General features: G+C 39.7%; 1 protein-coding gene across 1 annotated transcript; it reads right to left on the bottom strand.

The window, feature by feature from the left end:
* Nucleotides 1-740: 740 nt before the first annotated feature.
* On the bottom strand, nt 741-2,240 carry LOC138010151 (uncharacterized). The gene has a single exon (XM_068857098.1). The coding sequence runs from the start codon at nt 2,238-2,240 to the stop codon at nt 924-926; it is 1,317 nt and encodes a 438-aa protein (XP_068713199.1). The 3' UTR covers nt 741-923.
* Nucleotides 2,241-13,576: the final 11,336 nt, after the last annotated feature.

Raw genomic sequence — 13,576 nt, 5'->3', positions numbered from 1 at the left:
AAAGACGTGGAATAAAGAGAACGAAAAGCGAGGAATTGAGGAGGAAAGAGCGTTTAATGAGATACCGTGACTGCTGAAAAAAACACTGTTGTTTCTCGAGTTCGCGATGTCGACACTGATTAAGGCCCTGTTTACAAGGAGGGAGGGTAACCCTACTGCTAGGGTTACCCTAGTAGAAGGGTCAAACATAGCCCGGGTTTAAAGTGCGGTCTCTCAGTCATTGTACGTGAGTACCCACTTCACATTAGGTAGGTACGTCATGTATGTAGACACAATTTGTACCGGCACTAAAACGTGTTTTTGGTACTGGTAGCTGTTGAAATTGTAGTGCGTGTAGTAGCCGTACATGACGTACTTGCGTCATATTAAGATCTGACCGTGACTGATCATGACGTTCATGAGTGGATGCTTAAAACAAATAACAAGTGGCATTCCCGAGCCGTGGCCCGTTTGAGTTGCATACTGGACAATGTTGTGCGTTATGATTCTAGTTTGAAGTTATGTAAAGGTTTATATATAGCTTTTTTCAACATCTCACGACGTGCCAAACATTTAAAATTCCGCTTTCTTTATTGCCTGTTTTTCATCGTAATTACTGCTTTTACAATGATTGGTTCTTGGTTTTATCGAATTATCCAATAAATCAATCGATGTCTAGCTATTATCGTCAAATGCTTTTAACAAGACAGTGTCACTGAGAGCCGTAACACAAAAACGTGGTTAATTTTCTAGCATGCTATGATGGGTATGGATTATATGCGCCCGTAGCACGGACTCAAGCCAAAACAGCAAATTTGTAAGATTATCGCAGGGGAAACTACAACAATAAAATGATCAACGCCAAGTTCCCAACATATTCTTTGCTTATTATAATTAAATTTCCGGTCCCACGCGGAGCAATGAGTACAAAATAAATTTGCTAACTAAACATCGGTGGTGACACCTTCCATTGGACTTGGTCCTTGACTGCCTTCACCGCACTGTTCACATGGCAGCATATCGGGTGGAGCATTTTGGCGGGGTGCAACACTCCAATCGATTTTACCTCGTCCAGCAGCTTCAAGGAAATCATTAGCACACTTAAAATAGTTGCCACCAAAGAATGCATTTTTTATTCCAGCGCGTGGCGAGGGATGACCTCCTTCCTGGCAATAGTGTTTACTCCTGTCAACCATTTCACAGACCTCTTTTGCCTTTTCTCCCCACAGTATAAAAGCTGATTCTCTGCCAATTATGTTCATGAAATCTAAAAAGAGTTTTGTAAATGGTTTCCATACTTTGACGTGAGAGCCTCCCGCATCGTCGCCGCTCAGTCGGATTGTTAGTGCTGAGTTTAAGAGCATCACACCTTGCTTTTTCCATGGGCTAACGTCTCCGTTTGAAAGGCTTGCATTGAAGCCCTCCAATTTTAATTCTATGAGCATGTTGAAAACACTTGGTACATCTCGAGGATCTTCTGACGGCCAGAGACTGAACGCTAAGCCTGTAGCTTTGCCTGGTTTTGGTGTTGGATCTTGGCCAAGTATAACAGCTTTTACGTCCAATGGTTCAATTTCGTTAAAAGCATCAAAGACTGCATACAATGGAGGTTCAACATCGAACATCTCAACATCCTGTTCAATTTGGTTAGATATCGATTTTATAGCATCACGGACACTCGGATTGCCAAAAAATTGCTCCCATTTCTGTGGACCGCAGTTGTGCTTGTAAATAAAATCCTCTAAGGTCACCCCTAGATCATTACCGCTCTCCTTGTATGTTACTTTCTTACAGTCGAAGTCAATTTCCATGGCTGACGCAAACTTTCCAAAACGAGTGGCATTAGTTTGAGAGGCAGACTTTCCCATTTTTAAATTAGTAACATTAGCTTGTGAAGGAGAGTGTTGAACCGACTGCGAAGTGCTGTTGTTTTGTAAAGCCAAATTTCCTAACCGAGTAATGATGTCGACGTTGCTTTGTGAAGCGGAATTTGCCCGAATGGCATTAGTCTGGAAGAAGTTGCCCATTTGAGTGACATTGATTTGAGAAGCAGAATCTTTCACCAACTGTGGAGTTCCATTGGTTTGCAAAGACAAATTTCCCAATCGAGTCAGCACATTGGTTTGTAAAGCCAAATTTCCCAATCTACTGACATTGGTTTGCACGGCAAAGGAGTTGCTCATTGGAGTGACATTAGTTTGAGAAGCAGAATCTTTCAGCAACTGCAGAGTGCTGTTGGTGTGCGTATGCAAATTTTTCATTCGAGTCAGGACATTCGTTTCTTTAGCTGAATTTCTCGATCGACTGACATTGGTTTGCAGGACGAAGTTGTCCATTTGAGTGATATTGGTATTGCTTGACGTATTGTGAGTATCATCGGCTTGCAGAGCAAATGGCATCCCTACAAAAAAGAAACAAAGTATTAGCAAAATGCAAGCAAAACTAATAAATAAAATAATCCAATAGGAAGCAAATAATGTACAAGATGAAACTATATAGCGATCTTGCTGAAAGCAGGGCGTTGGCCGCAAAGCCTGAAAAACAAACATACACTGGAATAGAGCCGAGCTTAGTGAACTGGAAATGCAAAAAGGAAGGGTTCCAAGAGAAAGTAATGGAAAGCTATCTTTAATACGTGATGTCCATTGCAATTGCCACGCTTTCCATTGTCTTCACATTGCAATTTCGAAAACCCACTGGTCAAAGTTTGTCTTTCTTTGTAACGGCAAATAAGTACCCAGGGCAAACTCAACCTGGACGATTTTCCAAACGTAACCTCTGAGGAAAGGTCCTGTGTACCCTCTACTCTTGTCTCCGGTGTGTTCGGTTATAATCTAAACGCCTCTTGTCGTCACTTTTCCCGAAGTTTATAAACGGTCAGTACGCAATATATGCAAATTAGAATGCGGCGAGCCGGCAGGCTCAATTGGTTGGCCGTAGGACTATCGTGCCGCAGGCCACTGGTCTGAGATACGGCCGGATTACATTGAAGTAGTTAGACTCTCTGTTCCTTTCTGATAAGAGAATCAAACACCGTAGGCCCTGTCTTTCAACCCTTCAACGTACATAACCTCGTGGGACGCTACAGAAGCCACAAAGAAATCCAAACTATTCGCAAGGGGTAGGACATGGAGTTTGCGGCGTTGAATCAATCATTTTAAGAACGGCCACTGCTAGGTTTTTCGTCGTTACGTCCGCCATGATTTTGCATTCAAGACGAGCAAACCCTCATGCGGCTTACTTAGTTGTGGACCAATCACAGGTGTTTAAATCATGATGCCCAATCCCACTGGCCATTATTTGGCGGGACCTGCCATGCAAAGATAGATCGAGAAATCCAGGTCCTGTCTTCAGTGTGATTAAATACCAATTAAGGATAGGATTTGGAGGGTCTCCCAAGGATTTGGGGGAACAAGGAAACATGGCTTATTTGAACTGGGGAACAAAAGAACAAATTTTATTTAATTAAGGCGAACATATTTAATTTAGGGAACATAAACCATTTTAGGGATCAAAAAGCTGAGAACAAGGGAAACATATTACGTCAAGCCAATTTCTAAAGGGAACAAGGATCCCTCCGGGGAGGCCCTCGATTTTGCCCGTCGAAAACGCCTGAAAAATTTTAGTGTATAAAACAAAAGTTTAAGGTTACTGTCAACCTTCAGGGGTGTATTTAGGCAAATCACTTTTGTTCGCGTTGTTTTAAAGAAACCCAAGAAAATTATATATACCACCGACTGGAAAGCTGATAAAATGTAGTGTTTGAAAATTCCTTTAACGTTCACTATTTTTATTTAAAAAAGCGACGGCAAGCACGCGAAACTGACCTTATCTGCTCCGTTTTTTTGACAACCCTTGTGTTAACACAGACATTCAAACAAAGTGCACTATATCACTCAGGAGATAATGAGCTAACAAAGTGTTTGAGGCTTTTTCGAAATTCTAAATAGTTTTCCCATGGCGTCCAATAGCGTGGTGTGCATACTAAAAATTCTTTTAGCCAACTTCACAATGGGTTTTCTCAAGAACCAATTAGAATATGGAAAAAGCCTCACACAATAAGTAGGTAAAATGCTATATTCCAGGAATCCAAGATTAGCTTAATAAGGGTTTGAACAACTGAGCACCGGTCCTTAGCTTCTTCTCTTCCTTAAAAACACGTAGTTGTCAAAACCATAACTTGACCTCAATCGAATGTTGATTTGACTTACAGTCTTCTTGTTCGCGTTCTTCGTATTGAATAATTAGAGAGATTAAGCATGAGAGTTGATCAGAGAGTTAAAGATTGACATCAAAAGTTGAGGTCTGAGTTCAATATTTTTGCTCGATAGCGATTCTTTGCAAGGTTTATATTTTTGATGCTATATGAATACAAATTACTTGCAAAGATTTTGGACTAAACGATTTTCCCAAAACTTTTGCCCTGCTGACATAAATGCAAGAAACACAATCTGAGAAGACTCCGACTCGTTGAAATGGCACTTGGAAAATGGAACGAGTCGTCATCTTTTTTTTATTTTAGTTTCGGCCAAGAGCGGCGGTAAGAAAGAAGTACAGAAATTTTTCTTGGGCCATACCTGAATGCATGACAAATGAGAAGAAGAGAAAAATGATAACGGCATTTTTTTGAATCATCAGTCTTCTGTTGTGAAATTCTCCTGCAAAATAACAAAATAGTAAAACCATCAAAAATAGACTTGGTCCTGTTATTTACTGGAGCTGGAGTTTGCATCCTATTAGTCGAAAATTTCGTGGAAAAATCTTACTTATTCTCATAAAGCAAGGTTATTTATATACTTGCCTTTTAAATATAATCATAATCGAGAAGAACGGATTACTATACGAATTTTCCCATAGTGAAGCAACAAGGAAAAACTGCCTGGTGCATGGAACTCGTCGGTTACATCAGAGAAAAAACTTGTGAAATGCCAGCAGCTTTTGTACCTTAAGATTAAAATACGTAATCTCAATACAGTTTGGAGAAGGAGTTTTTAGACTTCCAACAACTTCAAACACAAAGATAAACATGCAAAGTCTCAATACTGTTGGAGTATCCTTTCATGAGGGATTTTAAGAGTTCGAATAAGCAAAGTTGAAGTTAAAGATGAAATTCATTGAATTGCGTATTATACATTTAAAGCGTTCTGTCCGATACCATGGAAAGGTGACAGTAATATGTAAATTTGCAATCTTCCAGTCAGAATCTCAGTTAAGAACAGTAAAAGCATTACGTTGACATTTTCAATATGCAAGATATGATAGTGTTTTGAAGATCCATTAAGACCATTTATTTCCATTAACCTCTTTTCCATTTGCGTGTTAATCTAACCATATCGATGAGTGTTTTTCAAGAGCATCCCATTTGCTCAAGCTTTTAACAAAAATGTTAAAAGCCAGTCCACTTCATTTAGAAACCGGACATGTTTAAGTGTTTTTCATATTAGTTTAGGAGGTTCGACCGAACCACTAAAACCACTCCCTTGAATAAATTGGTAGTGCAATGCAAAGAGGAAAGACGATTCCAATTGACAGGATGGAGCTCCCTGGTGGACAGTTAACGACGGACATAAAATAGAGTTGTTACAAATACCTTTGGATTTTGAAAATGGACAAAAGTAAGAGGGTTAAAGTGAAAGAAATCATTTAGCCAGTCATTTGACGGGTGCTTCATGAAAAGTGAAAGTGAAATGATCATAGGCCGCAGGAATTCTGGGGCATCAGTAAGTTAGTATTGACGTTTTTGCAGTGCCAGTCAATAATATATAATTTGTGCTATTGGTAATAGTGAAAACAATTCTTAACAGGCAATTTTTGGCGATATTTAATGACGCAGTTTGTATATAATCTTTTCAGTTTTGCTCTTTTTCTCTGAATTCGTGAGATGTCCGCAATAATATAATTCAGTCATTTAACTGTAGCAATGAAAATTTGGATATGACTTATCGAAAGCATTCCGTAACGTATTGGGGTCCAAGATGATGGGCCAGGATACCCAATCACGTTAAATCAGTTTTTGTAAAGACTTTTCAAAATTACATTAGAAACAGGAATTTATTAGTATTTTATGCTTCATGCTCTATACAGTCTGACTGATATTGTTGGCAAGGCATTGCTCTGGGCGAGCTCCGTTTGCTGAGACACAAATAATACCACATATGTGTGAGATATTTTACCCAAGCCCTGATGGGCTAGGCCGTTTAATGACAATCAGCATGGTAACCTAGGAAATACCTAAATATAAAAGACATGATCCCAGCAAAGGTTAGGGTACACCCGCCATCCAAAGGAAAGTAAGAATAGGGAAGGTGGGGAGGGAAAATTGATTTGACTCTGTTGAATCAGCCTCTGCCTACCTTGCACAAATGGTGAATGATCCAGAGAAAATCCCGGATGGCAGAAATGCCCAAACTGCAACATGGGAAGTAACTAACTACAGGGGCACCCAACGAATCTGTTCCTCACATTATCTGTTCCCCAGAGGAATATTGCTGGCTGGCAAAAATACAGGTGTTTCGATGAGCTGGCTGGGAAATTTTGTTATTGATAGACGTTTTGCCTGGGAATTACTGACTTTTTCTAACATTTGAACCCGAGCTGGCTGTGGAAACTCTGAAGACTGAGGAGGACGACAAAAAAAAAAAAAAAAGAACCCCTTCCCTCTCCCAGAGAGTACTCGTTTCGGATCGAGGGATTTGAAAGCACGCGGAATTCCTGGCTGGGAAATAAATTTGATCAGCTGGCTGGGAAACCAACCAATTTTATCTAGCTGGCTGGGAAATTTCTTGTGTGTCTTGCTGGGAAAAAGGAACAGATAATGTTTTCCCAGCAACACTGAAAAACACCTGAAAATGCCTTCATAATATTTATTTTCATTAACTGGGGTATAATAGTACATTTTACAACAAATTGGTCGTTGGGTGCCCCTGTAACTAAGCATGTCACACTCAGCATAAATCCATTTATTTCCTCTGGGCTTTAAATTTCTTTTAATTGATGAGGGCAGTGGGTGCAAATGTCATCTCCGTTCAACTTGACTATTTTAAACTATTAGCTATATATAGTCATAGTTTTATTCTTAGTTTTAATCATTTCTGAAACTTTATTCTGATGGACAGGCTTTTTATCGTGTAAATAGCTATTACTTGATGATTGTAACTTGTTTTAGGTTTCCCCTATTAGCAGCAATGCTAAACCCTTGATGACAAATAAATAAAGTAATTCATTCAAAGTTATTCATAAATCATGCAGTTAAAATTAACCTTTGCAACAGTAAATAAATAAAACCAACTTTGGAAAAACACAGATTTTTCAAAAGGCTTTTGATAGTAAGAAAAGAAAAGAATTCCTTAAAAATTGGAGCAGTTTTCAAATGACTGTAGAAAACTGATAAATTTCGCGATTTCGTGATAGTAAAACAATTAGACCTTTCGCCCTCAAGGGCCACGGGTCTAACTGTTAATTAGCGCTCTATAAACATTGTACTTCTTTTTCCGTACTTTAAGCAAGTTACACGTATTGCTACGAATTTGGATTGGTTCATTGCGCTGTTTGCATCTGTTGTCACGGTGATTGGTCGAAGCAATTACTTTGTTATTCGTATTAACTCCGACACTCAATTGAAATCTGCTCTATTTGAAACAAAGATTAAGAACAATTAACTAAAGTCCTTTTAAGAATAATACTCACTGACAGCTTCCTTAAATTTCTTAGTATCTCTGGAGTCAATAGGGAGCTGACGCAAGCACGACGACGACACCAACGAGAACGTTGTCCAAGAATATTACTTCCCGTTATTGTAACAATTTCGTTACAAACCCAAGTGGTTCGGAATTGAAAGTGTGCAGGAATAAAATTGGCATGAACGGTGTGGTTATTTGGGAAGAAAATAAAAAATGTTTCGTCAGTTTCTCATGTCCTCTACACAACCTCAAATTGGTCAATTCACCTCGTTGTCAGGTCGAGGACGGCAAAGAAATGTACCAAAATGTAAAACGCACGCGCATGGCGTGCAGAGAATTGTTTTTGTATATTAAAGGAACCTTCACTAAAAGAACAAAACAACTTTAAACCACAAAACATAATGTTCACAATTAAAATTGTTCAAACTTTTTTCAGTGAAAGCGTTTGTATCCGAAAAAAATGAATTTCAAAAAAGCTGGCTTTGGCCTTCAGATTTCCCGGGCGCCGCCATCTTGAATAGTCGTGGCGTGTCGTGGTTGCCCTATGGTTTTGACACAAAGAGCGTTTGTTGTCTTGCGCAAGGTCCGTAATAACGACGGTAGGTGGTCTCTCCTGTTCTTTTGTTATTTCTGCCATAAATCTGCTCTTATTAGTATTGGGTTGGCCGCTTTAATTACAAATGTCTTTGAATTATTTTTTTGCGATACATAGGTAAAACCTAAATAATCAAATTACAAAAATCACTTCGCCTAACCTGCGAAAAAGATATAACACAAAACAGGTGCCATGACAAAATAAGATTATTATTATTATTATTATTATTATTATTATTATTATTATTATTATTATTATCAGTAGTAGTAGTAGTAATATTGCATACAAACGTTGTTGCTCGTGCAACCGTCGACACGGTCCTAACGCATTTAACAGTAAATATCCACCGAAACATGCCGTCGACATCACACATCACAATTGATATTTAGGATAACGTGATGTTTTGCTAGTTAGTGGCACTCGGTGATTATTGAAATAATCACAGCAAAGGAAAATTCGTTACAGGCCCAAAGTCATGATGAGGCTCCTTTTTTTAGGTTGCTTAGTGTTGACGGTGGAGATGTGGGAGCATGAGAAGGTGAATGTCCATTTGAAGTAATAGGTGGGTAACGCGGGTAAAGATGACGTGATTTTTTCATCCGTAACGTATCCACTTGATATTAGGTAGGTACGTCATGTATGGGGACACATTTTGTACCTGCAATAGTACGTGTATTTGGTAACTGCATTACGGCTGGTACGTGTAGGATAGTAGCTATTGTAATTTTAGGTTTCATTATATTTATCTCAATATCATCGAGGTAGTCAAAATTCCTATTTAGCATCCATTCGTTCACTTTTGTTCTCGTTACGTTTATCTTTTGCGAGGTTTTAAGTTTGTATTACATTTTCAATTAACCCCCCTCCCCCCCCCCCCCCCTCCCCGCCATATCAACTTCTGCTTTGATTAACAATTTACGTCTCTGTGCAAATAGTTCACCACCTGAAGTCAAAATAGACGCTTTTGGTGCACTGTTATGATTCCGTTTCCAGAACGGAACATCGCGTCAATCCGAAATTCCGATTTCTACTCGGTGTGCCTGATTGCTTATCGGTATCCCGATTACTACTGACACGATAAAAGCAACCAATCGATGTCCAACTTTGGAAATTGACCTCACGGCGAGAGCGACATACAAACGAGGTTAATATTCTCGCATGCCACAATGGGTATGGAATAAATCCGCACGTAGCACGCGCTCGAAACAAAACCGTGAGTAAACATCTCAGGACAAATGATGAACGCCATGATCCCAACACATGCTTTAGTTAATTAAATTTCCGGTCTCCCGCGGAGCCATGGCTCCAAAATAAACTATTTAACTAAACATCGGTGGTGACACCTTCCATTGGACCTTCACTGCCTTCACCACACTGTTCACACGGCAACATATCAGGTGGAGCATTTAGGCGTGGTGCAACACTCCAATCGATTTTACCCCGTCCAGCAGCTTCAAGGAAATCATTAGCACACTTAAAATAGTTTCCACCAAAGAATGCATTTTTTATTCCAGCGCGTGGCGAGGGATGACCTCCTTCCTGGCAATAGTGTTTACTCCTGTCAACCATTTCACAGACCTCTTTTGCCTTTTCTCCCCACAGTATAAAAGCTGATTCTCTGCCAATTTGGTTCATGAAATCTAAAAAGAGTTTTGTAAATGGTTTCCATACTGTGACGTGAGAGCCTCCCGCATCGTCGCCGCTCAGTCGGATTGTTAGTGCTGAGTTTAAGAGCATCACACCTTGCTTTTTCCATGGGCTAACGTCTCCGTTTGAAAGGCTTGCATCGAAGCCCTCCAATTTTAATTCTATGAGCATGTTGAAAACACTTGGTACGTCTCGTGGATCTTCTGACGGCCAGAGACTAAATGCTATTCCTGTAGCTTTGCCTGGTTTTGGTGTTGGATCTTGGCCAAGTATAACAGCTTTTACGTCCAATGGCTCAATTTCCTTAAAAGCATTAAAGACAGCATACAGTGGAGGTTCAACTTCAAATGTCTCAACATCCTGTTCAATTTGGTTAGATATCGATTTTATAGCCTCACTGACGTCCGAATTGCCAAAAAATTGTTCCCATTTCTGTGGACCGCAGTTGTGCTTGTAAATAAAATCCTCTAAAGTCACCCCCAAATCATTACCGCTCTTCTTATATGTTACTGCCTCACAGTCGATGTCAATTTGCATAGCTGAGGCAAACTTTCCAAAACGAGTGGCATTAGTTTGAGAGGCAGAATTTCCCACTTTAGTCACATTAGCTTGTGAAGGAGAGTGTTGATTTAACTGTGGAGAGCTGTTGTTTTGTAAAGCCAAAGTTCCCAAACGAGTGAGGACGTCGACATTGGTTTGTGAAGCCGAATTTGCCCGACTGGCATTGGTTTGGAAGAAGTTGCCCATTTGAGTGACATTGGTTTGAGAAGCAGAAGCTTCTAACAAATGCAGAGTTCTGTTGATTTGCATAGGCAAATTTCCCAACCGCGTCTGGACAGTGGTTTGCGCAGCCAACTTTCTCAATCGACTGATATTGGCTTTCATGCCAAAGGAGTTACCCATTTGAGGGACATTGGTTTGTGAAGCAGAATCTTCCAGCAACCGCGGAGTGCTGTTGGTTTTTGTGGGCAAAATTCCCAATCGAGTCAGCACATTGGTTTGTAAAGCCAAATTTCCCAACCCACTGACATTGGTTTGCATGGCAAAGGAGTTGGTCATTGGAGTGACATTGCTTTGAGAAGCAGAATCTTCCAGCAACTGCGGAGTCCTGTTTGTTTGCGTATGTAAATTTTTCGTTCGAAACAGGAGATTCGTTTCTTTAACTGATTTTTTTAATGAACTAACATTGGTTTGCATGACGAAGTTGTCCATTTGAGTGATATTGGTATTGCCTGACGGATTGTGAGAACCATCGGCTTGCAGCGCAAATGGCATCCCTACGAAAAAAAACAAAACAAAACCAAAGAAGTAGCAAAATGCAAGCAAAACTAATAAATAAAATAATCCAATAGGAAGCAAATAATGTACAAGATGAAACTATATCGTCGCGACCATGCTGAAAGCAAATCAAAACCCAGGGCAAATTTAACCCAGGTGATTTTCCTAACGTAACCTCCGGCGAAAGGTTCAGTGTAACCTTTACTCAGTCTTGCCTCCGTTATGTTCGGTTATAACCTTAACGTCTGCTACCGTCTCTTTCCCTGAACTTCATAAACAATATATGCAATAAAATGCGGAGGGACAGGCTGGTTCGGTTTGATGACCATAGGACAACCGTGCCGGAGGTCACGGGTCCGAGACACGGCTGGTGTCACAGCGTTTTGTGTTCCCCCGTGTTATCGGCTCCCCCAAACACTGAGCACTAGTGCTGTGTGTTTCCCCTGCACCATAACGATAAATATGATAGCAGAATATGAATACAGAAAGTATCCTAAACATGCATAAAAGCTAACCTTAGACCTAATTAGGCCTAGACAAAAGTTTTTTGGGCCTAAGGTTAGCTTTTATGCATGTTTAGGATACTTTCTGTGTTCATATTCTGCTATCATATTTATAGTTATGGCGAATGGGGAACACACAGCACTAGTGCTCAGTGTTCGGGGAAAAGATAACACGGGGGAACACAAAACGCTGTGACACCGGATTACATCTTCTTGTCTTTTCGGATAAAAGTCAAACACCGGTAGGCCCTGTCTGACAAACCCTCAATGTTCACGACGGTTACCTTAAGCTTGTGGGATCCTGCAGAACCCACAAAGAAACCCACACTATTCGCAAAGGGTAGGGCATGGGGTTTCCGGTGTTGAATCAACTATTTTAAATGGCTACTGCTAGGTTTTTCTGCATCATTTGCATTTAACACGAGCAGACCTTTTTGTGGCTTATTTAGTTGACCAAGCAGAGGCATTGAATTCACAAAGCCCAATCTGACCGGCCATTATTTGGCGGGACCTGCCATGATCGAGACATCCAGGCCAAGTTGTTCAAACACCTACTCCGTGATATAAGTACCAACTGACGTTTGGGTTTTGCCCGTCAAAAAAAGTGTTAAAAATGTAACTGTGTAAGAAAGAAAACAAATGTTTAAGTCAAACCATAAAGGCTAAAAATATCGTGGAAACCGTTTTGATAAGTAAAGTAACCCGCTGTAATTATGGTACATTCCAGAAATCCAAGATTAGCTTAATCGGGCTTTGAACCGCTGGGCCATGGACTTCTGCTGTTCCTTAGAAACATTTTGTTGCCAAAACCATAACTTGACCGCAATCGAGTAGTGATTTCACTTACAGTCATCTTGTCATCGTTCTTCGTATTAACGATTAAGAGCGTTGAATATTGAGATCGAAAGATGAGGTCTGTGTGAAACATCTGCTCGCTAATGATTCATCGCAAGGACTTTACTTTCGATACTATATGATTACAAATTACATGCCATGATTTTGGACTAAATATCTTTCGCAAAACTCCTTTGATGCTGCATAAAATACAAGAGAAGACCCAACCGTAAAGAGCACTTGGAAAATGGAACGAATCGTCAACTTCAGTTCTTTTGAGATTTCCAAGAGCGTCGCTAAGGTGTACTAGTTGTTAAAAGCACAGAAACCCGTTTCTTGGTTAAACTTCCGTACCTGAATGTATGACAAATGAGAAGCAGAGAAAAACGATAACAACAATTCTTTGAATCATCAGTCTTCTGTTATGAAGTTCTCCTGCAAAATAACAAATAGTAACAACATCAAAAAAAGACTTAGTCCCGTTATTTATTGGAGCTGGAGTTTTTATCCTATTAGTCGAAACCGTCGTGGTATAATCTTACTAATTCCCATAAAGAAAGGTTATTTATACACTTACCTTTTATTTATAATTATAACCGAGATGATCGGATTACTGACGAACTTTGCCATAGTGAAGCAACAGGAAAAACTGCTTACTTCTTCTCTTACGTGGTCGGTATGGAACTCGTCGGTTACATCAGAGAAAAAAACTGGTGAAATGCCGGCATGCGCAGTTATTGCAATTTAAGATTAAAATACGTACTCTCAATACACTTTGGAAAGGGAGTTGTTAGATTTCTAACAACCTCAAGCATAAAGATAAAAATGCAAACTCTCAATACAGGTTGGAATATCCTTTCATGAGTGATTTGAAGAGTTCGAATAAGCAACTGATGAAATTAAAGATGAAGAACATTGAATTGCGCAAATTGATTTAAGTGTTCTGTCAGATGCTGTGAAAAGGTAACAGTATGTAATATATATAATGCTTAATTAAAGCTGAATAGCTTGTGGGGTCCTGTACAAAGGAAATCAAATCAAATTAATCCATATCAAATCAT

The sequence above is a fragment of the Montipora foliosa genome, chromosome 1, assembly GCF_036669935.1.
Source record: "Montipora foliosa isolate CH-2021 chromosome 1, ASM3666993v2, whole genome shotgun sequence".
Classification (NCBI taxonomy): domain Eukaryota; kingdom Metazoa; phylum Cnidaria; class Anthozoa; order Scleractinia; family Acroporidae; genus Montipora; species Montipora foliosa.
The sequence above is the reverse complement of the archived record's forward strand: the minus strand, read 5'-3'. Positions and strand labels throughout refer to the sequence as shown.

What these genes read in the sequence shown, in the direction of transcription:
- LOC138010151 (XM_068857098.1), bottom strand. Translation starts at nt 2,240, where the DNA reads ATGAAAAATTTGCATACGCACACCAACAGCACTCTGCAGTTGCTGAAA.